At 48.3% G+C, this 25,336-nt stretch overlaps 1 protein-coding gene and 1 non-coding gene across 5 annotated transcripts in view; both read left to right on the top strand.

The window, feature by feature from the left end:
- Window positions 1-23,416, top strand: part of LOC105489529 (RUNX family transcription factor 2) — a 352,919-nt gene extending 329,503 nt beyond the window's left edge. For all 4 annotated transcript variants that reach the window (XM_071096966.1, XM_071096964.1, XM_071096965.1 and 1 more), the window contains one exon: window positions 22,235-23,416. In XM_071096966.1, the coding sequence (XP_070953067.1) occupies window positions 22,235-22,842 (608 nt within the window). In that variant the 3' untranslated portion in view covers window positions 22,843-23,416. The remainder of the gene's footprint in view (window positions 1-22,234) is intronic.
- Window positions 5,261-5,367, top strand: LOC112428006 (U6 spliceosomal RNA). The gene has a single exon (XR_003019836.2). It is a non-coding gene; the product is annotated as a U6 spliceosomal RNA (small nuclear RNA).
- Window positions 23,417-25,336: the final 1,920 nt, after the last annotated feature.

Below are 25,336 nucleotides of genomic sequence, written 5' to 3'. Positions count from 1 at the left end.
GCCACCCGCCTGCTGCCGAGGACAGGGCTCCCTGTTAGTGATTATGTTCGCCGTTTGTGTAGTCTGCGGCATGTGCAGTAGAAGGCTGATCAGTTTGCTTTAATTAAGCTTCAAAAGAGAACCCAAGCCTCCATCTTATCTCCTGTTTGCTCCTTAATTCCTTTTCCACGGTCCCTGCTGTAGGTGGGAAATGGAGCCTGTGGTCAGATGGAGGGTGGGACCCTCTCGGTCTGGGTGAGCCTTGCCTTGAGAATGAGTTTCTCTGAACTTCCTCCAAGGGAACTCTTTTCGAATGTTCTCTGATTTCCACAGGGAGCTAATTGCCAATGACCTTTTTTTAAAAAAAAAAAAAAAAAAAAAATCCTCTTGGGTGTTTCTCAGTGCAGGAAGAAGGGGTGGTGGGGAGGAGGAGCTGTGGCCGGCTGGCACTGGTGACCCACCGTCTGAGAGCTTCTAGCAGGGGCCAGCCTCAGCAGGCACCGTGGAAAGCCCTCAGTGATGCCTGGTGAAAATAGGTCCCCCGTACTTTTGTAGAATTTTCCTTCTAAAACTAACATGGGGGCCGCAGCAGTAGCTTTTTGTCCCAAGTAATCACCGGATGGATTTTTTTTTTTTTTTAACCAGCTTCTGTGCTCCTCAGAAGGAACATTCGTAACCATGCATTCTTTATGTGGTCTTCGATTAATAAACAGGAACCCACCTTTCTAGACCGATGGGGAAACAATTTTTTTTCTGTTTGCTGCTTCTGTGTGTAGGGTCCATGAATGGGGGCTTTGAGAACTTGTCCTTTCGTGGCCAGATATCAAAGTGCTGCTCACATACAGATTGACCGCCTCAAGGTGCGGCCCTGGCCGCCGCCCGCGTGGCCGCCCACTTCACTTCCACGCTGGCCGCCTGGTCGGGCCGCAGGGCCAGACTTGTGATGACCCAGTTTTCTTCCCTGGGATGAACGCCGACCCACCAGGAAGAAGGGGGAGACCACCAGCAGCCATTCTCCACCGAGTCCTAAAATAACCATATTTATATTGACTTGTATGGGCTCTTTTTTGTGGCATTCCTCTCCCATTCATATCCCTCTGGGAAGGGAAAGTTCATTTTTAAAGATTTTATGGCCTCACGTTCTTCCCTTTCTTTTCTTTTTTCCCCCTCTGCTCCTTTCTCCTCCTCTCCCCTCCCCCTCCCCTTTTCTCTCTCCTGTCTGCCCTCCTCTCTCCCCTTCCCTCCCTTCCTCTCTCCTCTCCCCTCTCCTCCCCTTCTCCTTTCTCTCCCCTCCCCTCTCCTCCTCTTCTCCTTTCTATCCCCTCGTCTCTCCTCTCCTCTCTCCTTCCCTTCTGTCTCCCCTCCTCTCCTCTCCCTTCCTTTCCCCTCCTCCCTCTCCTCCATTCCCCTTCCCTCCCCTCCCCTCCCTTCTCCTCCCCTCCCTTCCCCTTCCCTCCCCTTCTCCCTCACCTCCCCTCCTCTCTCCCCTCACCTCCTCTCTCCCCTCACCTCCTCTCTCCCCTCACCTCCTCTCTCCCTTCTGCTCCCCTCCCCCCTCCTCTCCCCTTCCCCTTCCCTCTCTTCCCCTTCCCCTTCCCTCCCTTCCCCTTCTCTCTCCCCTCCTCCCCTCCCCTTTTCTCTTCCCTCTCCTCCCCTCCCCTCCATTCTCCTCTCCTCTCTTCCCTTCCCTCCTCTCTCGCCTCCTCTTTCCCCTCTCCTCCCCTCCCCTTTTCTCTTCCTTCTCCTCCCCTCCCCTCCATTCTCCTCTCCTGTCTTCCCTTCCCTCCCCTTCTCCCTCCCCTCCCCTCCTCTCTTTCCTCCTCTGCCTTCCACTCCTCTCTCCCCTTCCCTCCCCTTCTCCCACCCCTCCCCTCCTCTCTCCCCTCCTTCCTCCCCTCCCTTTCCTTTCCCTCCCCTTCCCTCCCCTCCTCTCCTCTCCCTTCCTCTCCCCCTCTCCCCTCCTCTCCTTTTCCCTTCTTTCCCCTCCTCTCCCTTCCTCTCCTCTCCCCTCCCTTCCTCTCCCCTCTCCTCCTCTCCCCTTCCCTCCTCTCCTTTTCCCTTCTTTCCCCTCCCCCCTCCCTTCCTCTCCTCTCCCTTCCTCTCCTCTCCCTTCCTCTCCTCTCCCTTCCTCTCCTCTCCCCTCCCTTCCTCTCGCCTCCCCTCCTGTCCCCTCCCTTCCTCTCCTCTCCTCTCCCCTCCTCTGCCCTCCTCTCCTCTCCTTTCCTCTCCCCTCCTCTCCTCTCCTTTCCTCTCCCCTCCTCTCCTCCCTCTCTTCCCTTGTCCTCCTTTCCCTCCCCTTCTCTGTATCTGCCCTTCTCTGTTGTCCTTGGATATTGTGTCCCTTCTCTCCCACATCACAGACTGGGGTTCTCCCAGAGTCTTCTTCCTTGTGCTGCCTCAAGCACTGAGCTATGACAGTTTTCCTGGGACTTCAGGGAAAGGAAGCAGGCAGCATCAGACTGGGGAGTAGAGATCAGTCAGGTCCCTCCAGACAGAGCGGCATGTGAAGGGCTGGGACTCTGTCTAGGATTCCTGAAGCTCGAGATTAGGCTGGTGAAGACGAGAGCGACAGCCAGGAAGACAAAGGGCAGCAGCATAGTAACCAGAAGTGTGTATTCTGAGCATTTTGGTAGTACTGGGTCCTCTGGAGGCCTCTCCTTCCTGGCAAAGGCATCTCCTGACCTTTGGCTTCAATTTGATTATGCTGGGAACCAGCTTCAGAGTGCCTGTGAGCAGCAGCACTGGCCATGGCCATTGACTCAGAAAGGGGTGAAGAGGCAGGAATGTCCCCATTCTGTTCCCTCCTCCTTCCTCGCCTTCCCCCCGCTCCCCAGTTCCCCGACCCTTGTTCTGCTGTTTTACTCTAGAAGACCCTGTAAGGAAGATAGAGGTATGGTCACCTGGGCTAGAATCTTGACGGGTTAAAAGTAACACTTGCTCTGCCACAGTCTTCCAGAGCTTCTCGAGAAACTCTTTGCAGAGGTGAGTGGTGAGGAGACTCTCAGGCGTAGTCAGGACAGGGTTTGTGGCAGGAGAGGGGCTTAGGTTGTCTTTGCTGTGATTCACACTGTTCATCGTCCAAGGTGAGGCAGCTCACGGGGCTCTCACCACGACATCTGCAGCTGGAATCGAATGAGGTGGGACCTTTGGGTCTCCTGTCCCTGCATATGTTGGCAGACAGGGAGAGTGTGGGTTTGATCTTCATAGGGAAGAGATGCTGAGTGGCAGGAATGGGAAGTTTTAGGAAATGGTGGAGGGACTAGTACTCAGCTCTCTCACACTCCTGCCCCCAGAACGCCCTGAGGCCCCTGGCAGACACGCTGTGGGTGGGATGGGGAGCCCTTGTGCTTATGCTGCAGATGAACACACTGAGGCTCCCAGTTGCAGCATGACTTGCACCTTCAGAGTGTTGGTGGCCCCCAAGCCGTGCTTTCCCAGCTGCTTCTTCCACCCCAGGTACTCACGCCTTTGCAGAGGAAGAAACGTGGGTGGGCCTGCAGTGCTGGTTGTGATTCTTAGCAGCCCTGATGGTTGCCTAGGGGATATCACCAGCCCGAATCTCACATAATTCTTACTCCTCTTTGTAGGGACAATGTCAATGGGAAATGGGAGGAAATGATGGGAGTATACACTCTGGCCGCAGCAGGGCTGCTGTGAATGGCTGTAGGCTTAAACATCCTTTGCACAGGGTGTGCTCTGTTTCTGGAAGCTTCCATGCTGATGGTGCCCTGTGGGAATACCCCACCCTGTCCTTGGCTTGACCCGGACAGTCTCCCTTCTCCTCTCCTCTCCTCATGCTCTCAGGCACCACTCTCAGGAAGCGAGAAGACTCCCCTTTCCTTCCCCTGATTTGAAGGAAACAAAATTGGTCCATGCCATAAGGCAGTTTGGAGACTTCTGGATAAGGGCCCTGTCACAGGGAACACCAAGCTGAACCCCCAGGGAGCCAGGAGGTGAGAGTCAATTACTGAGGAGCTTGAAAGAAGTGAGAGCAGGTCCAAGAAAGCAGGCAGCAGGAGGGGAAGGGCTGTAATTAAGTAGCCACAAGCCAAGGTGCTGAGTCTGTAGTTTTTAGGCTTTGAAATACTTCCGTTGTGCTAATGCAGGTGCTGCTGGGGGTGAACAACTGAGGGGTGTGGCTTTTTATGAGGGGGACCTTATTGTGAGAGGAGTAGCTTTGGATATCTCTTCGTTAGTCCATGGCTGAAACACCCCAGAGTAAAGTCTCAGAGTAAAGCAAGTCCTCCACTTGTCAAAGTGACAGTGGAAGATTCTGGAAGATGAGGCCAATTCTGCTTTTCTGGCTTGAAGGAGGGCAGAGATGCTGGTCTCTGTGAAGGGGTGGTCTATCCAGGATCCTCTGCTGGGCACTGTCCATAATTCCAGAGTGGAGCCAGCCCTGGAGGAGCTGGCATCTCCTGCAGCATTGGTCAAGGGGATGTTTGCCTTGCCTCTCAAAATATTCCTTAGGAAAGGGGAGTTTCAAATAAATTTGGAAAACTCTACATTCTGCCTCTCTCTCGGATGTTTATCATGCTCTTTATCATGTTAAGGTCCTCAGAATTCCTAGGGGAAGGAAACCATTTAATTGTGTTCAGCTCAGCATGTTCTAGCATTAGTCTATCATGGGACCGAATTTACATAGACCCTAGGAAACAGCCCCTAGGAAACCCCCTTTTAAAAGTGAAATACTTCTCTGGTTTGGTTTTTGTTTCCCCAGGGGTGAGTAAAACACTTAGGGAGGGGACTGTATCACTGTATGAGACACAGTCCCTACTCTCCTTTTGTTGAAGAGGCAACACACAGCTCCTCAAACCCCCAGATAACCAACCAGCCTTGAGAGGAAGGTATGGGGAGAGATTTGTTAAAGGATCCAAAATTACAGCTAGATAAGAGAAATAAGTTCTAGTGTTCTGTACCAGTAGTTAACGATCATATAGTTTCAAATAGCTAGGAGGAGGATATTGAATATTCCCAACACAGAGAAATGGTAAATGTTTGGGAAGGTGGATATGCTAATTACCCTGATCTGGTCAATATACATTATACTTATCAAAACATCATCATGTATCCCATGAATATATATAATTATTATGTAGCAATTAAAGATAGAATTAAATTTAAAAAAGAAGACAGTAAGTTGCTGGGGGTAAGGAGCTAGGGCAGGCTGAGGGTGGGAGTGGAGACCAGTAGGAGAAGAGGGAAAAAGAGTGAATGTTGGGACTGGGGAGAAGCAGGTGAGGTAGAGTAAGGAAGGAATGAGAGACAAAGAGGGCCCAGGGTGCTTGCTTCTGCAGCACATATACTAAAATTGGAAGGATACAGAAAAGATTAGCATGGCCCCTGTGCAGGGATGACATGCAAATTAGTGAAGCCTTCCATAATTTTTAGGGGGAGGCGGGGGGTGGGGAAAGTGAGGATGGTTAATGGGTACCAAAAGGAAAAATAGAAAAAATGAACAAGACCTAGTATTTGATGCTTGAGGGGAGGGATACCTCCTTTTCCATGATATGGTTATTATGCATCACATTCCTCTACCAAAGTATTTTATGTAACCCATAAATACATATACCTACTATGTGCACACAAAAATGAAAGATTACAAATTAAAAAAAAAAAAAAGAGCCCAGGTGCAGGAGGAAGGCTGTCTGGTTCTGTCCTGTCCCAGGCTCAGGCCCACTTTACCGCTCCCTCACTGGGTTCTTTTGGTCTGTGGGGAGCAGAGAAGTAGGGCCCTGACTGACAATTATCAGGTGAGGGTGGTGTGGGGGTGGCAGCAGCTGTTTGGTCCCTGTGAGGGGCCAGACAGCCAAGAGTCAGTGCTCCTTCCTCCTCTGGGGACACTCCCTCCCTTGCAGTGATGCCAGGGAGGTGCAGGGTCAGTGGAAGGGGGTTCCTCTAATCTGTCCAGGTCCATCAGCTGAGGGCAGAGGGCAGAGGGAATGCGACTCTGGGCCCCATTTTGTAACTGGCTGAAGTCTGACAGCTCACTGCTCAGAGGTAGAAAACAGAAGAAGAGAGGTGTGGAGAAAGGAAAGCAACTTTATTAAAATACTGGTGGTTAGGGTATGGCCAGACTCATGCCTTTGGAAGATCATTCCAGCTTTTTAGGCTGAGGGAAGGGTTTTAGGAAGAAAAAGGTGTGGGAAATAGGCAGGAGTAGTGGAAAGCACGTCCATGTGTCTACTCTGTGGCCATCTCAGTAATGACTTGTGGGGAGGTCTGATTTGCATCATACTGACTTCAGCCCGGCAGTGGGGGCCTCACTGTTCCTAACTCTTCTTGAGTGGGAGGATCCTGCAGCTGGGTCTTTCTGCCTGGTTTGTTTCAAAGTTGGTCCCTGGAATTTCTAAGCAAGCTCATAATTAGACAAGCGTGCGTGGTTCATGGAAGTGCCTGCTGGGAAAGGAAGGTGCTAAGAGTTTCAAAGTCTGCCTCAAGGCTGAAAGCAAGAAGGGAAAAAAAATGTTTAAATGCATCTTGAGGCTGAGATACTGGGTTACAAAGAATTCATCACCTGGGGCCTATCTTATGCTCACAATCTCCACGGCCTCAGGACAGGCCTGGGGCCCGAGAGTGCCACGTGTGAAGGCCATGTGCATCCCTGATCTGGGATGCCTTTCTGTGTGCCCAGGGAAGGATGTGACACATGCAGGCATGCCCGGCCTCCAGGCAGCACCTGTTTAGGGACACAGCTGCAGCCACGACAAGGGGCATTCTTGGCTGCTGCTGCATGGCCACAGTAGCAGCTGCCTGGCTGTTTTCCCGCATTTCGGGTGTGACGCTGATGTTGGGAGGTCCTAGTGGGGAAGAGCCACTCAGGGCCTCCTGTGCTCCTTGGTCAGCCAGGCTCTGTTCTGTCACCATCACCAGGCCTCGACCCACATCAGGCTCGGCTTCAGGGAGCCTCACTCAGTAACGCGTTTTGGCAGTTGGTCCAAGAGGTAGAGCAAATTTTAGAGCCGGGGCTCAAAGTCAAATTTATTTCAATTTATGAACGTGTATATGAGGGTAGAAAGAAAAGGTGTAGGTGGGGAGCAAAGGCAAGGGAGAGGAAGGGAGGAGAGACGAGGAAGTACCCAGGTGGACAAGGGGCCACCCCAACCAAGCGACTTCCTTTCTCATCATATGGATTAGGGGAGAGCGAGTTCTGGCTGCATTAGAAAGAAAAAAAAAAGGAGAAGTAGAAGAAGGATTTTTTTTTAAAGGTAAAGAAAGCAGGCCAAGAAATTACTTAAAGGCTTTCTGAAGGCCTCATAGCTCATAGTACTTGTTCCAAGTTATATAAGACACAGGGGAAGAGTTACAGGAAACATATGACAACTAAGCAGAATTCCACTCTATAATAATATTTTTTTCTCATATAACTTCTTTAATCCAAGGATCTTAAAACACTTCACAAATTTGCAACAATTAAACCTCATGGCATAGCAGTGGGAAAGAGTGTTGTTTTGCTCATTTTATGTATAAGTGAGCTACAGCCCAGAGCTTTTGAAAGAAAATGTTTCCAGAGCCCGCCAATGAAAGTGGCCTGGGTCTGGGTCTCTCAGAAAGCCTGGGCGCCAACTGCGTGCATCCAGGGAGCTTCTGCTTCAGGGAAGCCTCTCCCAGCGGCCTGCACCTCGATAGGCAGACAGCAGATGGTAGAAAATGGTCGGCTGGGAAAACGAAAGGCTCTGCCGGCTTACAACAAATAAAGAAGCAAATGCACAAATAAAGAAATAATAAAAATATATAATAAAATATAATGTGTAATAAACATTTTTAAATAAAAATGTAAAAATTATAGTTCACTAAAATTTTACTCCTCTTTGCCTCATTTTATTCCCCTTTTGCTGTTACATGTACGTGAAAAAGCAGCCATTCAGAATGGTTTTTTTTCCCATAATGAGAAGGAAACTGGGGAGCTGTGTTTTTTGGGGGTGGTGAGACCATGGGCCTGTGTGCGTGCGTGCGAGAGGACAGGGGAAGTGGGGAAAGGGGAGAAAGGCCTGTGGAGAAGAGGACAGTTGCCTTCCTCACCTTGGTTGAAAGAGCCCTGGAAAATACTGATCCCACTTTTCCTTCAGAATGGTAGAAAGTATGAGAACTCTGTTGTGGCCTCAGGAACCAGGTCTGGCAGGTGGCACAACATGCCAGGCTGGCAGCTACAGTGGGGAGAGTGGATAGTTTGACGCCAGCACAGCCGGGGACAGCAGAATAGCCCACCTGCCCCACCACCTCCATCTGTTACTTGGACAGTTGACATCAGCACACAGGAAAGGCTGAGAGGAGGAACAGGGCCTTTCTCCTCAGCAAGCTTTTCCTTCAAGTTGAGCTTTTCCTTCCCAAGTTGTGCTTTCCACAACAAAGGATGCCTTGACCCTTCCTGAGGGTCCTGGGCTAGAAGGTGATAAAGGGCCTAAGGGGTCGGAAGTGCCGTGTCCTATTTTCCTCAGTGCCTGCAACTCACTTGATGTCTTTTCCCCTCAGTTTCTGCATTTGAAAGACAGGAATAAAGATATTCACCTCTAAACTCTCACGGATATTAGAAAATCTTCTCTTTCTTTCTTTCTCTTTCTTTCTTTTTCTTTCTTTCTTCTTTCTTCTTTCTCCTTCCTTCCTGACTTCCTCCCTCCCTCCCTCCTTCCCTCCCTCCCTCCCTCCCTCCTCTCTCTCTCTTTCTTTCTTTCTTTCTTTCTTTCTTTCTTTCTTTCTTTCTTTCTTTCTTTCTTTCTTTCTTTCTTTCTTTCTTTCTTTCTTTCTTTCTTTCTTGACAGACTGTCACTCTGTTGCACAGGCTGCAGTGCAATGGCATGATCTCAACTCACTGCAACCTCTGCCTCCCGGGTTCAAGCGATTCTCCTGCCTCAACCTCCCAAGTAGCTGGGATTACGTCTGCCCGCCACCACGCCTGGCTAATTTTTGGTATTTTTAGTAGAGTCGGGGTTTCACCATATTGGTCAGGCTGGTCTCAAACTCCTGACCTCATGTAATCAGCCCGCCTTGGCCTCCCAAAGTGCTGGGATTACAGGTGTGAGTCTATGCTATATTCATAAAAGACTTTCATTTTCTTTGGCCCAAAGAGCTGAAGCTAGTGAACCCCAACTATGGTGATACCAACAATTCCTTGCTATTTGATTGTGTCCAACATTTTGCAAAGTGCTTCCCAGAATCTGCTCCCATTAACCCGGGTTGAGGCCAGGCTTCACAGATATTTAACAGTCTCATGATAGCACTCCATTTGTTTTAATTCAAAGATCTATGGAAGGATGTCATTGATTTCCATTGAGCTTCTCCCCTAAACTCTTAGGGGTAATTCTAAACTATCACTAGCAGAAACTGATCATGGCTGGACTCCAGTGGCCAGGATAGCCAGTTCTGGTAGTCAGAACTCACACAGGAAATTGTAGTGAATCTACTTTGTTTGAGTATTTCAGATGGGTTGTCAACATTAATAAAACTGCATAGCTAGTTCTACCTATCTGGCAGCCCAGTTCACCTGGACCTCTCAGGGGCTGTGTTAGGGTCTCAGATCTTGTCATCGTGAATCTGGGCACTGCTTCTCCTTTCTTCTCCATTCCTCTCCTCATCACCCCCTCCTCCCATTTTCTAAATGCCAAAAACATAAAGAGCAACGGAATCATACAAGAGAGCTTAATTTTGAAAGGAGGTGAGCTGCATAAACAGGGATCTTTGTGTAGTTCTGGAGAATATTAATATTCTGATCAAGTTTGTTGTAAATGTATTTCTCTTATCTCCTCTAACCTGGGGACAGTACAGAGGGAGAGTCAGGGAGTGGGAGGGGGCCTTGGGATTTTTGCCCAGGGTTACTCAGCAGGGACATGGTTTTCCTGATGTTCCAGAAGGGAGGGGAGTCCACTGCAAGCTCCACCATGTGTCCCAGTATATCATGTTGACTCATGACCAGATCTTGAGAAAAACTCACAGAAGTCAGGAAATTCCTGGCAAATGCTCTCATCTCACCCTCTGCTAACCCTGCAGGGAGAGCATAGGTAGGGTCACATCGGAGGGCGTTTTTAAAAGGAAAAATCGAAGCATGTCTGTAGCTTCTGCATGCCTGTGGTGGGACAAAGAGTCCTACCAGGCCTGGCTGAAGATGCGGAAGCAGCTTCAAGCCCCAGTGACCAGGGGCAGCCAGCGCTGGTCTGTTTCTTCTTCTAGATGTTTATTTCTGCAAAAGTTTTTCCCCCTCTCCTTGGTGTTTTTTCCCCATGGGGAGCAGCATCTTTCTTTTTGAGCAAAGCCAAATGACCAAGGCACCCCCACCCCCTTCAATGGACAGGGCCAAATTTAGAGTTGGGGTTGCTCATTTAAGCTTTGTATATAATTGAACCTGGCACAAAGGGTTATCATTAGGAGGAACGGCATGAAATGAAGGAATGGAAAAGCTCAGACCCAAATTAGAAAAGATGTCCTGAGGGAGAGACACAGTGGCAAGGCTGGGAGCTCTGGTCTCAGAGGAATTCTTAGGAGAAAGGACTGGGCATTAAAAGTGCCTGGATGGGACAATTAGGGAACTGAATATGGCCCTGCCATCTCTTGGGATTCTTTGCTTCTAAGTGCAAGGGGGTGGTGGTAAGAGGTGGCAACAGACACCAGAGGCATCAGTTGTTAAGAGCCAGCGTCTGCTCCCAGGGCACCATGGAACGCCGAGAGAAACAGGATTATCCTCTTACCAGATGTTTACCAAGTGTGTTCAGGGGTAGGCAGTGTTACTTTATTCCCCAGGCAAATGGAAGGTGCTAGAGGACTCAGCCAGTTCCGCTGCCCTGCCACTGCCCTGCCACAGACTTCCTGAACATCCTTGTGAGAAACCTTGCTGTCTATTGCTTTGGGGAACGGAGCCATCACCTCCCTCCTCTCCAGATGGGGCATCCCCCTGCTTGGTTGCTTAGTGTGGGTTGGGGACTTGGCAAAGGGACACCATGGAACAAACCAAGGAGGCTTTTTCTCTGAGGTGCCTGTCCCGGCTGGCACATCTGTCACCCTTGGCTCCTCCCGGAGGTCCTGGAGCTTGATGGTGTGAACAGGGCCCAAGTGAACCCCATGTGGCTGGGCGCAGCTTGCCTGTTCACCCTGCAGGATCACTCCTCCTACCTGCCTGTCCTGGCCATCCCCCTGCCCTCCTGTTGACTCACATGGGAGCTGGCAGCAGGGGGCTGCGGTCGTTCCTGCTGCTCCTCGCCAGACTGTCTCTGCTCCCCACATTCCTGGTGGTGTCCTGGCTCCAGGTGACCCCGGCTTCTAATATTCTTGGGTTTGTTCAGACTATACAGCTGGTCGAACTCTGAGCTTCCTGGCCTTGTTAAAGCCAAAATGCCGTCTTTTACTACCCCGCTCTTTCCATCAAGTTCTTCAAGCAGCCCGAGTTTTACAAGCAAGATGACTCTTTTGGTGAGCTCTTCCTCTGGGGGCAGGGAACCTGGGTTTCAGTAGGGCCTGGACTGGGCTATATCATTGTTATTTTTTTTTTAATGGTAGTTTTACAAAATAAGGTTCAAAGGTGAGTGACCCTCCAGGAGGAAGGATTAAGTGGGTTGACTTGGGAGCTGTTCAACCCTGGAGGCATTGCTAAGGAACATAATCTATTTTGCATTTCGTTTTGTGAGCCAAAGTCAGTTATGGCATAGGAATAGCTTTCTCATGCTGTCTCTCTCTTTCACCATTCTACAAAAATATTCATGCCAAAGAATATGCAGGTTGTATAAACATCCCTTCAAAAAGCACATAAAGATATTATATATAGTCACATGTGTCTCCTTCCAAATGGGTGTGTTCCTAGAGATGCATAGAGATATCTTTCACACCCTATATGTAAAAAACAGCCAATTTAGGAATTGGCAGAGCAGCCTTGCCTAAGTGAGTTGAAAACTTTGGCTCAGGGCTCTCCAAACAATCCCATAAAACCCATGCTTGCTTTTATTGAATGGTGATGCATGAAAGACCAAGGGTGGCCAACTTGAATGAGGGCAGGAGCCAACGTTTACAGGATTGTCATAAAGGGTGGCAGGAAAGTTTCTTTTTATTGAAATTCAATCTATTCCTAGAAAAAAATGTCTTCTAATACTGGTTGGCTGGATGTCATTCTTACGTTCCCTTCTGCTGTAACATCATTTGAGCTCATCAATGTTCAAGATATTACTTTTACATTTGGTCTTCTTGCCTCCAGCCTCACCCCATCCATTTCAGCCTCCACTCCACTGGCTGCCAAAGTAATCTTTTTAAAAGGCAAATCAAATCTATTACTTTCCTACTTAAAACCCTTTGGTGGCTCCCCATTGCCTGCTAAAGTTTAAATTCCTTAGCTTGGTAGACAAACTCCCTCAACCTTCTGTCCTTGTTACCCTTTAAGCCATTCCATGAAGTCCCCCAGCCCCATGCACGCTCCACTCCAGCCATTTCAGACAGCCTTTGAGGCCACAGTCTTCCAAGCCTCATGCATTTGCACATGCAATTTCCTCCCCAGGCATATGCCCTGGCCATATGAGTGGAACAGTGATAGCATCTGTGGTCAGAGCAAGGGGGACAGGAGGATGATGTGGTAGAGTGGGGGGTGGCACTTTTAAGTAGGGTGGCCAGAGAAGCACACTTGAGAAGGTGACTTTGAGTGAAGGCTGAAGAAGATGAGGGAGATAGCATGCAGATGTCTGAGGGAGGAGCATTTCAGGCAGCAGGAACAGCAAGTGGAAAGGCACTGAGGTGGGAATGTGCCTGGTGCCTTCAAGGGATAGTTGGAGCAGGGCGAGCAAAAAAGGGATGAGGTGTCTGGAAGCCTGGGTGAGGACCACGGGGCTCTTGACCCAAACGCTGGCCGGTGTTGCCAGTGGGAATGAGTGACCTGAGCCAGCAGCTTGACTGTGAAATGCTTGGAGGTTGCAACACTTTGTTTATAATGCAGATGAGTGTAAGAGTGGTTCTGAAAGTGTCAGGCTCTAGACTTTACTTTCTCCCAACCTGCATCCACACAGTCTCAACAAAGCCATTTTAGTAGAATTTGACACCCTGATGACTAAAAAATCAGACATCTTTGAGGAGGCATTCATGTTTAGTTAGGGTTCAGGGCTGGGTAAGTAATCCTCATCCTCAGGGGCCTCCTGGGGTGCTTAACCCATACCTGATCTATCATGTTCTCAATATCAATTTGTTTTATCAGCTCTTCCCATTCCCATTGTATAAACATTTATGGTAATGCCATATATAGATCTTTCAAGTGCTTGGACAAAATTGTGAATTAAGGTGTCATACTTCTCCTCCACCTTTTTATTGTGGTAAAGTATACACAACATGAAATTTACTATTTTAACCATTTTTAAGTATACAGTTCTGTGGCCTTAAGTACATTCACACTGTTGGGCAAGTATCACCAGAACTTCATCCTCCCCAACAGAAGCTCTGTATCCTTCAAGCACTAATCCCTCATTTTACTTTCTGTCTCTATGAATTTGACCACTCCAGGAACTTCATACAAAGGAAATCATACAATATTTTGTGTGCTAACTTTTGTGACTGGCTTATTTCACTTGGCAGAGGTCTCCAAGTTTATCCATATTGTAGCATATATCAAAATGTCCTTCCTTTTTAAAGCTGAACAATACTCCATTGTATGTTGGTGACACATTTTGTTTATTATTTCATTCATGGATGGACACGAGGGTTGTTTCCACGTTTTGACTCTGGTGAATAATACCGCTATGAACGTGGGTGTACAGGTGTCTGGTCTCACTTCTGTCTCTTCCCTTCTTTTAAGGTAGTCTTTGAGCAGAAGCACCTGTTGGCTGCTTGAATCCATCTGGATGGCTGCCCTTCTCACTTTTCCTGACTTGGCTTTGTTAACTCAATTGATGATGAAGGCTGTTTCTGATGAGCTCAACCATCAGCCTCCAGAAAATTAGGCTCTGAATGATATATACAGAAATAAATGTGTGATGACTTTCCTAATGTCACTCTTTGGGAAATCACTAGCACTGCTGGAAGCAGAGACTAGGGATTTCCCCAGGGCTGGGCCTTCTCATTCTCAGATGGTGGCCCCTCAGGGGTCAAGGCCACAGAAGATGGCCAGTATTCAGCCTGGGGGAGTCAGTGGGCACATCCCAGCCTGGGCTCCTGGACATCTCTTTGGAGATCCTGGCCCGCTGACTGCAGCAGAGCCTGGATGAAGCCAAGGCCGTGCTTTCAGCCACCCTTGGGCCAACCCACCCCACTCAGTGGCTATAGACTGCATTGCTACTCTCAGGCAGCTGACCTAAACAGCACTTGGACTTGAACAAACAAAATTAACATTGCAAAAGAAATTTATATTTAAAAAATCGCATGCTTTCAAAATAGAGGATGCCCAAATATGAGAGAGAATGGAATGAACTGAACAAACATGGGTGTTGGAATCAGCCAGATACAGATCAAGACATGAGTCTTATCAGCCATGGGGTTTGTGCAAGCCATCTAAATTCTGTGAGCTTCAGCTTCCCCACTTACAAATGGATATAGGGTCATTAAATGAAAAAAAAAAAAAACAACCCTGAAACTTGCTTTTATTGAGCAACACTTGTTGCATATTGGAATCACCTGGAAAGCTTTTAAAACCTAGGATGCCTGGGTATGACTCGTAGAGATGCTGATTTAATTGGTCGGGGGCACCGATAGTGTTTATAAAACTCCCCAGGTGATTTTAATGTGCAGTCAAGGTGGCATATAACTGGCCTAGAGTGTAGAAGACCCTCCTCAAATGCTAGCTCTCCTGAGTCCTCCTCCCATGCCTGCAAAAACTCTGGAAAGCACATGCCCTCCCTCACATGGAATAGCCTTGGCATCAGCTGCCTTAGTTCATATCACAGCTCTGTGCCAGTGACCAGGGTTCTTAACATAGCCAAGCTTCAGTTTCCTCAATGGTACGATGGGATTGACGACAGAAACCACTTGTAGTTTTCTGTGAAGATGAGAAGAGATAACACATGACTTGGAGTTCGAGAGTACTCAATCAATGTCAGCTCTTACTGTGAGCATGATCAGCGTCAAGTCAAGAATCCCACCATTTCCACTGCAGCCAACCCTTCTCACCCCCTCCCTCCCCAAACCCCAAAGCAGAGAAACCAACCCTCCTGTTCCCTGCAGAGGGCTGGTCAGTTCCAGCTCTCCTGCTGAGCCACGTTCCTAGGAGATGCCTGGTGAGAACTTGGGATCAGATTGAGTCAGAGGTATTTGTAGACTTGACTCACCAGGTCTTAAAACCAGAAGATTGCCTTGTGGGTCTCATGACGTTCCTGGAAAATAAAAGAAGTGAATATTATTGGGCTGAGTTCATCAGACACTCAGCCCTCCCTTTTGTATGCCGGTGGTTCTGAAGACAGCAGGCAGCAACTCAGCCAAGTCTGAACCATCAAAGGCAATGGCCTGGTTGCAGTGCTGGGAGATGTTGCTTCTCTTGCAGACAGATCTGTTCCTCTTTCCATTCCTCTTCTCCTCCAGTCCCCGAAGGCTATAGACTTTCTCCTTCCTCCAGGTTCCTGGGAAAATGTTTCTGAGAGCCGCCTCTGGTGAGGTGTGTCAGAGCTGAGCTATTTTCGAGGGCTGGGTGTGAGCTGGGAAGGGGCCACCCAGATTCCAGAGAATAAGAAAGGGAAAGTTCCCCTTCTGGAGCCAGGATTTCTGGAACCTTGCACTGAAGCAGCAGCTAGGTAGGGGACCCATTTCTCTGAGACCTTCTTTCCCCACACCCCACCACATCCCTAACAACAATCCCTAACAATAGTAAGTCCTGTTGTTCCCAACTATCTCTAGAATCTACTTTTCTGCATCTCCAGAGCCACAACCCTAGCAAAAACCACTGTCATTTTATAATTTCTCACCTGCAACTGCAACCTCCTGTTTCTACTGTTTTTATTCTGTCTACTCCTGTCCTCCCAACCTGCCACCAGCAGACAAGTAAATTTTTCAAAATATAAAACTGATCATGACACATACACGCATATGCACATTTAAGCTTAATATCTTTACAAAGCTTCACATTGCTCTTGGGATAAAGGCAAAACTTCTAACAAGTCTGACAAGGCCACGTATATCAAGATTTGGTTTGGCTATGAGTGACAGAAAACCCAAGTTAATAAAGGTTTGAATAAATAAGATTTTCTTTTCTGTGTGAAGAGTCTGCAGTTCAACCAGCGAGGATTGGCATAGCAACTCCTTTAAGTGATCGGGGACTCAGACCACTTGAGTTATTTGCTCTGTCATCCTTAGTATGCAGTTTTCACTTCACAGTCCAAGAGGGCTGCTTGAGTTCCAGCCATTGCAACCAAATCTCAGATCACAGGAAGGAGGAATTGCACACAGTACTTCTACTTGCATCCTTCTGTGCAGAATTTAGTCACGTGGCTATAGGTAGCTGAAAGACAGGCTGGAAAATGTAATTTTTTTCCCAAGTGGTCATAGCCCAGCAGAAAAGGAGGAGGAAGGGGAGAATCAATATTGAGTGATAACTGACAGTGTAAATCATATAGTACTCCTCTCCTGAGCATCATTATGCCGCATGCCTTCTTCCCTTGGCTCTCTGCACTCCTGTCACACTGGCTTTCTCCAGATGTCCCACACATTTGCAATACTCCCTCCTGCCATAGGCCTTTGCTCATGCTCCAGTGTTCTCTCCTCCCTCCTACTTAATTACTAATCCTTCAGAACTCCATTCAAGCAGAGTTCCCTGGAAGAACCTTCCAGAGGTCAGACCCTCCTACTTAGAAGGGATTTTTTATCCTCCTCTTCTATGTTTAGCTTATAACATGTAAATTCTGTCACTGTTGCAATCACACATTTGTTTCATATGATTATTTTCTGCCCTCGTGATGAGGACAGAGTGTAGGCTTGGTTTTGTGCACTATGGAGCATCCTGCCTGGCACACAGTTTGTGCTCAATAAGCATTTCTTGAATGAATCAATGAATAAATTTAGATATTACCTAAAATGTATTAAAGGGGGGCCAAGAATTAGGCAAAGGATTTTCCTGGGGCAAGTCATAGGGAGTGGCTGAGAGGGGTTGGGAGATGCATTCTAAATAGTCCATCCAAATCTAGAAGGCTTTAGGTGTGGCAGAGAAAGTGTTGACCTGGAACTCCGAAGACCAGTTTTCTGATCTCAGCTTAGCCATCAACAGCTGGGCCACTGCCTAGAGACAGAAATGGTCAGAGGTTGGGTATCTTTTGAAGGTAGAGTTGACAACAATTGCTGGCAGATTGAATGTGGGAATTGAGGGAAAGAGAAGGGTCAAAGATTAGTCCTGAGTGTTTGGCTGAACACACGGAAGGCCATTTACGGAGAAGGGGAAGCCAGTGGAAGGAATAGCTTTTAAGGAGAGGGTCTGAAGGTCTTATTTGCAAATGAACCACATGTTCCCATAGCCAGGTGCACACTTCAACTCTTCCACAGAGGAAGCCTAAGCCCCGGGCTGGTGGGTGTCAGTGGTGAATACCAAATGGATGTCAAAAAGGTTGACTGAACCCCACCCCACCCCGCCCCCCAAAAAACGCCCAGACATCTGGCCTTTCAAGGTGCATAGTTACCAGTCAAGTTATTCAGCTCAACTCAGCAACACGATTGAAGAGAAAGTGGTCAGAAGACCTTGATACCAGGTTTGGTAGGAAGCAGTCACTTTGGGCTCAAAGGTCAGTGATGAGGGAAGGCATGTCCATGCATGGTCACTTCAGAAATCTTTGAAAATTTGGAAAATTACAATCCCAGTACATGCCGAACATGCCTAACATCACCATCTATTTTCTCCCAAGCTTTATTATACACATTTTCCTGTAAGCAGTGGCACTCATCTGAATAATGTGATGTGGCAATTTCCCTTTCTCATTAAACAGTATCATACATGTTTCTAAGTTGCTTTCTGGAGAGGTGTACTGATCTACTCAAGTAGAATCGGTGTATTAGAATGCTTCTCTCCCGGCAATCTTTTTCACAATGAGCGTTAGCAAAAGAATACTTTGACAAGTTTATAAGTGAGAAATAGTAATTCATTATTATTTTAATTTGCAGGTTTTAAAATATTTCTAGAGAGCCTGACCACTTCTCAAATGCTTGTTAGTTACTTTTTTTTTTTTTCAAGTGACTTTTGCAAAGATATTTCTAGGCTTGGAAGAAACCAGAATAACCACTATTTAGTTCAATCCCACTTCCTTCACCTCAAGAAGTAGTATCTCTCCCCTCAGAAACCAATCATATGTATGAGGGAGATAGGGGTGGCTAAGCAGAGAGAAAGAAGTGCTATGGTGGAAAGTTTGCACTCCGTTGCTGGGTGACAACGGCTCATACTCCAGCCTCTAGTCCGCCTTCTTGCAAATGAGGGTGAAAGTTTTATAAGCAAATCAGTGCTAACTATAGCTGATGGGTGTCTGCTGTGCAGCTCTTTTGGATTTCCGCCCTAACCTGATCTGCCTTCTGGGTTTTAATATGCACAGAGAGACAATCTGACTTGGTGAGGTCTGCACCCCTATGTGCACTTCATTGACTCTGTGGGAGGACAGAGAGCCCACGGCCTGATCTGCTCCTTCAGGCAGGGACTCTGCCTGGTTTGGCTGTGTCTTAAAATATAGTTTAGCACCTGGCACACAGTAGGTTCTTAGTACATATTTGTTCCATGACTGAATGATCAGGATCCTGAAGGGATAACTAGGAGAGAGGAGACACTGTTCTCTCTGTTCTCACTTCTGTTCTCAGCTGTGTCACCAAGCAGTAAGTCACTTTCTCTCACTGGCCTCTACTTCCGCGTTTTAAGCAATTAATCCAAATGGCAGCAAAGATTCCTTCTAACTCTGAAATTGTGTCAAAACATTTAACCCAACTTTGCTTTAGTTTCCTCATCTATGAAATAGGCAGGATGAAAATGTCAATCTCCTATGAGGGTACCAGATAAAATACAGGATGCACAGTTCAATTTGAATATCAGATAAACAAGAAACACATTTTGTAAAGTAGAAGTATGTACCCAATATTGCACGGACTCGATAAATAACCGGAGTGCTGAATGACCAAACAACATGCAGCTGGATCTGTTTATTGCATTTAGAGTCGTGTTTCTAGACTGATGATGATTACATGGTGTTCAGTTGACAAGTATTTATTAAGCATCTACTATATGCCAGGCACTGTTGAGGCCCTGGTGATACAGCGGAGAATGAAATAAGCAATGTCGCTGTTTTCTCTGGGCTTAAATTCTAGCTAACAAGAAAAGTACACAAAATGTCATGTAGCCATCATGCTCAGAAGGCTAGCAAAGCGGGCTAAGGGCCAGAGACCATGTGGAGGGCTGAGAAAGGGAGTTCTGAGGAACTCAACTCTGCACCTGAGGGCCCCCAACCTCCACACAGACCTGTGTTTGTACAGCGAGACTCTGATATTATTTTGTAGAAATCCCCAAAGATGCATAAAAATGTCATTGATTCAAAAAACTCGTGCACCAAATTCGGGATAAAATGAGCAGTTGCTTGGATGGAAGAGACCTATAAATCATTTAGCCAATTTTAGCTGAGCTAGGGCTGCAACCAAGTTTCCTGACAGCCAGGAGAAAGTTCTGGGAGGTGATGTGGCTTGTGAAAACGGTGATTCTGATTTTCAGTTCTGTTTACCAGTGTGGTTGGGTTAAGTCTTAACAACTTTTTTACATGTTTTAAAGTTTGAGCTAAAACAACAGTGAAGGGTTTCTCTTTGAGACATCTTGACACTCACTAAGCCAGCGTTCTTTGGTTCAAGGTTTTGCTGGGGCCTATTAAGTTAATGGCTGTAGAGGTCACCTTTCTTTCTTTCTTTTTCCTTTTCTTTTTTTCTTTTTTCTTTTTTTTTTTTTTTAGATGGAATCTTGCTGTGTTGCCCAGGCTGGAGTGCAGTGGCACAATCTCAGCTCACTGCAACCTCTGCCTCCTGGCGATTCTCCTGCCTCAGCCTCTGAGTAGCTGGCATTACAGGTGCATGCCACTATACCCAGCTAATTTTTGTACTTTTAGTAGAAACAGGATTTCACCATGTTGGCCAGGCTAGTCTCGAACTCCTGACCTCATAATCTGCCTGCCTCAGCCTCCTAAAGTGCTGGGATTACAGGTGTGAGCCACCGTGCCCAGCCGAGGTCACTTTTCTTATACCTCAGGTAGCCTGGAGAAAACTCAGCATCATTGCTATCACTACCTTTATGATGGCATTAGGTCTCTAAGTTGCTTCTACCCTAGAATATTCTGTGCGCTTCCCTCTATTTCATTTTACACATTGGACTTCTATTTGGTTTAATATAGAGGTTTTTTTGTCTGCTATGAGAATTGGATATGTGAAGCTCATTAATATTTCTCAAGTAAAACTAGAGAAAACAGTTTGTGGAGTTTCTCCTTGATCATTTTCAATTCATAGTGGTTGAGTTCTTAGAAGTAGCCATGATTCTTGGTTTTTAAAAGAAGATAATCACAGACACCTGGGGAAATGTAGTTTTGGTGGAGGAGAGGCAGTTCTGTGAAAGTCAACAGCAGAAAGTACCCATGAGCTTTTTCTTTCTCTGTTTTTCTTTTTGAGACAGGGTCTCACCCTATTGCCCAGGCTGGAGCATAGTCGTGTGATCATGGCTCACTGCAGCCTCAACCTCCCAGGCTCAAGTAATGCTCCCACCTCACTTCCTGAGTAGCTGGGACTACGGGCATATGCCATCATGTTTTTTGTAGAGATGGGGTTTCACCATGTTGTCCAGGCTGGGCTCAAACTCCTGGACTCAAGCAATCTACCAGTCTTGGCCTCCCAAAGTGCTGGGATTACAGGCGTGCGCCACCATGCCTGGCCCCATGAACTTTTTCCGTCAGAGAAGCTCTCAGGCACATTGCTGGCTTTTCCTCAAATGCTGTCACCTGAGGAATAATTGCCTCTCTGATCCTCTCAGACACAATTCCCACACAAACTGGACATCTGGGGCCTGTGAGCTCTGTGAGAACGTTGTTGGACACTGGAGTTGGGAGGGATGAGGGACCAACCTCTCCCCAGATGACTAGGGCTTCTCTGAGTCTGAGCCAGACACCAGATGAAGGAACAGCTCACCCATGACGGGGGTGAGAGCACACATGTTCACAGGCAGCGGGGGATATGTTTACTCACTGACTCTTTCATCAGGTCACCCTCCCCAAGATAATAAGCTGAGGTACTCAAGCAAGTTCTGCCTTTGAAAAGCTTGGAATCCCCAAAGGGCGGGGCACCAGGGTGGGCACCCAAACTGACAATGCAGAAAGCCAAGCGCAGACGATTCTAGCTGGAACCAGGAGAGAAGCCTCCAAACCTGGCTCCAGTAAAACTCAGAACTGTTTCCAGGGTGAGCATGGACCGTCTCCCCAAAGGCAGCGACCAGGGTGGCTGAGATAGCTGAGTTAAGGTAGCTCGCATTCATGTGGCTCCTTTGATCTGAGGTTGGTAAACCTTGTTACCATACCCAGTCACAAAGAGCTGCCACCTGCTTTCTACCTGGAAGGAAGCTCAAGGGATTAGGGGAGAACTAACAAAAGTCGGTCTGTAAAGTGCTTCCAGATTTTTAAGTGCGTCCACTGTGAACTTAGATCAATGCTTCAAGCTGCAGACTTTTGAAGGCAGGATGATCCGTCCTGAAGGGTTCCAGAGGCCATTGGGTCCAACCTTCTTATATAAATGGGAGGATGAAACCAAGTCTCCAAGGAGGGATGGGACTTGCCCGAGGTCCCAGGGCATTTTCCGGCAGAGCAAGAATCAGCACTAAGGTCTCCTGGCTCCCGGCCCTGAACTGTTTCCCCTCCACCCTGAGAGCCTCCCTCTGCTGGGTCAGTGGAGGGTCATCTGTTTAACACAGTTCTGTTTTCGGCCATCTTGGGGAAGGCCCTTCTTTTCATAGTCTTCACGGGCTGTCCTTGGCAAGATTGCCTCCAAATAAGCTGCAGCACGGTCCCCTGCCTGCACCTCCCTCTCTGTCTTCACACCCGTGCCACCTTTGGAGACCCAGTGGAGAGCTAGGTCAGGATGCCTTCTTGGACTCGCTGATCTTCTCTGCCCCTGAGTACCTAGGCTCTGTACCACACCCTCTTCACTTTGTTCTCTGGTCATTAACTGCTCATGTAACCCACTTTTCCTTACTGAATTGCAAGCTCTGAGGGGTAGGAAATACATTTCCACCTTCTCATTCATTTCAGTACCTAGCATGGAACTGGGCATAGAGTTGGCGCACAATAAATGCTGATGAGTATGCATGCCTGAGTGACTCTCGTTTTCTCCCTGACAGATTCGGAGCCCAGTACCTTGGACTCCCAGTCTTCGACCACCTTGTTCCTCTCCTCGGAGGAGCCAGGCCCCTCCACCGCTGCCCTGCCTTCTCCCTCCTCCTCTTCCTGCGAGCCCCAGGCCTTTTCCCCAGGCCCGCCAGTGCTGCCCCCGCTACTGCCTCCGCTCCCCTCAGCCTCGGCGCCCCCGGGCTCCGGCGCCTCCCGGCGCACAGGCCTCTACTCAGTTGTCGCCTCCTCCCCGGAGACCTCCACGCGTCTGGTCGAGTGGCTTCCTGGCTGCCCCTCGACCACCTCTCCCGGCACACGCGGAGATGACAAGGAGCGGCCGCTGCCCGTCCTGGCACCGGCCGAGGGCCCGGAAAGGAGCCGCGCCCCGCGCCCCAGCACAGCGGGCAGGGAGGAGGGCACCGTGGACGCGAGTACATCCCCGCCGCCCCGCGCCCGGCCCGCCGCTGTGGCGAGCTTGGAGGCCCACGTCGGGGACATCCTGGTGGAGCTGCGGACCATGAACGGCCACTTGGACATCATAGCGCGGGCTCTCACCAAACTGGCTTCGTCCCTGGGGCCCCAGCCTGAGCCCCTGCCAGATGCTCCGGATGCCAACTAATGGAGCTCGGCGAGGCTGGGCCGCCCCGGGGCCAAGGCATCGCGTGCACCAGGCATCCCTGCCTGTCCTTCCCCAGCAGCGAAGCTGCGCCCGGCGGAGGAGCGGTTGCTCTGCGCAGCTGCCTAGGGGAACGCAGGGCCCTCGCGCTTCAACGTGAAACAGACCCGGTTGCGCCTCACACCCTCCTCCTCCGCTCTCTCACGGCGGTCCCTGCCCCGGCTTCCTGGCCCTTCACATGCCCTTCTCTTGTCTTGATCTCCTAGCAGAAAAAGTGCCTGGAGACGGCGGTGGCACCCTGCGAAGTATGCTTAGAGAAACACTCTTTCACATCCCATTCCTGTGACTTCCGTGTGGCGTGGAGGGAGAGGAGCTCAAAGCATGTCACCAAAGCAGCAGCGAGGCCAGCTCCAGCCTTCCTCCCTGGTGGCGTTGGTGGGGCATCCATCTCTGGTGACGTTCACAAGTTTGTTTGTTTTTAAAATCGTTTTTGGAAAAATACTTTTTTTCTCACAACCACATTTCAAGAAGTTTGGAAAATAGAGAAGTGAAACAAAATCTGGTGTATTTGGGGAAAAGGGGGGTATTTAAGTCTTTCTTATGAATAAGAAAGTATTTTGTGTAATAAAAAAAAATTTATATCCACTTTCTGGTCGTTGGGCTCTCCCTGCCACGTTTCTTCCTCTGCAGGGCCCCCTTCTCTCTGTGCTTAGTTGCTTGTCCCAGCCCTCCTATAGTCCTTGAGTTTCTGAACTTTTCTCATACTTGTGAAGTATAACCTTCTTTTTAAATTTGATATACTTTATTTTTTGTTAAGAGACAGTCTTACTCTGTCACCCAGGCTGGAGTGCAGAGGCACAATCTCAGGTCACTGCAGCCTCTACCTCCCAGGTTCAAGTGATCCTCCCACCACAGCACCCTGAGTAACTGGGACTACAGGCATGAGCCACTGCACCTGACAAGAATAGGCTTTTAATGGTTCTTCTGATTATTTCCATATCTCCCAGATCTCCATAAATTTGATAGACCCACTCCTCTCATTTGGACTGAGTGGAAACCAAGTTCCAGAGTGACTGGGCAATAAATATGGAGGAAACAGCATCCCCAGCCTCTACTCACTGCCAGAATGACCAGCTTCCCCAGCCGAGACAACCAAAAAATGTTTCCAGGTATCGCCACTGTCCCCTGGTTGAGATCCACTAACCTATGTAGAATTTCAAAAATTTGGGATGACCCTTCTCCAGAATCTGGCTTTCCATGGTGAGGCAGGGCTCTTCTCCTCTTCCTATTAGAATTTTAATCAAGTGCACTTCTTTGCTAGAAGCAAACATGCTATGCTGCTCTTTCTTCAGAAACAAACTAAAAGGCTGTGCACGGTGGCTCACGCCTGTAATCCCAGCACTTTGGGAGGCTGAGGCGGGTGGATCACTTGAAGTCAGGAGTTCGAGACCAGCCTGACCAACATGGTGAAACCTTGTCTCTACTAAAAATACAAAATTAGCTGGGCATGGTGGCGCACACCTGTAATTCCAGCTACTCGGGAGGCTGAAGCAGGAGACTTGCTTGAACTCAGGAGACAGAGGTCGCAGTGAGCCGAGATCATGCCATTGCACTCCAGCCTGGGCCACAAGAGCGAAACTCTGTCTCAAAAAAACTCTATCTCAAAAAAAAAAAAAAAAAAAAAGCAAAGGAAAAAAAGAAACAAACAAACGAAGGGTCTGAGACCACATTGCACAAAATAAAACCCTACTTGCGAGCACTTGTAGGGCTCACAGCTGGTGTGCTGAGGCTGGTAGAGTTTGTGCACCTCTAGTGCCTCACAGACTTTGATAAGCAGGAGTTGCATGGAGAGCTAGTGAAAATGCAGGTTCTGATTCAGAAGCTCTGGAGCGGGGCCTGAGACTCAGCATTTCTAGACAGCTCCAGGGAGACGCTGATGCTACTGGTCCAAGACACACTGTGAGTAGCAAGAAAGTAATGAGGGGTTGTCTGCTCTGGAATTCCTGCTGATTGGAGTTGCCACTGTTCCCCAGGAACTTCTGCTTGTCTTTGTACCCCACAGCGCCTAGATTCCTCAACTTTAACCAAAGCTTTGGTGGTTTTTTTTTTCAGAGTGTGTTAGCTCTGGCCTCCTACTTCTAACAATATTCGAGTGAAGTTCAAGCTAATTCAACAAACATTTATTGAGTGCTATAATGCTGATGCCTCAGGGGACACAAGATGAATCGGATAAGGTCCCTGCCCTCCCGGGCATCCCAGCCTAGTGTCTCACACAGGGAGGGATTATCAACAGTTCCAGTGTGTAAGCAGTTTCAAAGGGGTGGAGACAGGCAGCAGGGTGTGGTGAAATTAGTATTCTCAGGGAGGCCAGGCTTCCTGTGGTTTGACTTTGGGAGTGTTCTTTAATCCCCCTGAGCCTCAGTCTCCTAATCTGAATCAAATGGAGATAACATCGCTGTACCGCAGTCAATCAAAATCAGACATGAATGTGATGGGC

Source organism: Macaca nemestrina, chromosome 5 (genome assembly GCF_043159975.1).
Source record: "Macaca nemestrina isolate mMacNem1 chromosome 5, mMacNem.hap1, whole genome shotgun sequence".
Classification (NCBI taxonomy): domain Eukaryota; kingdom Metazoa; phylum Chordata; class Mammalia; order Primates; family Cercopithecidae; genus Macaca; species Macaca nemestrina.
The sequence above is the reverse complement of the archived record's forward strand: the minus strand, read 5'-3'. Positions and strand labels throughout refer to the sequence as shown.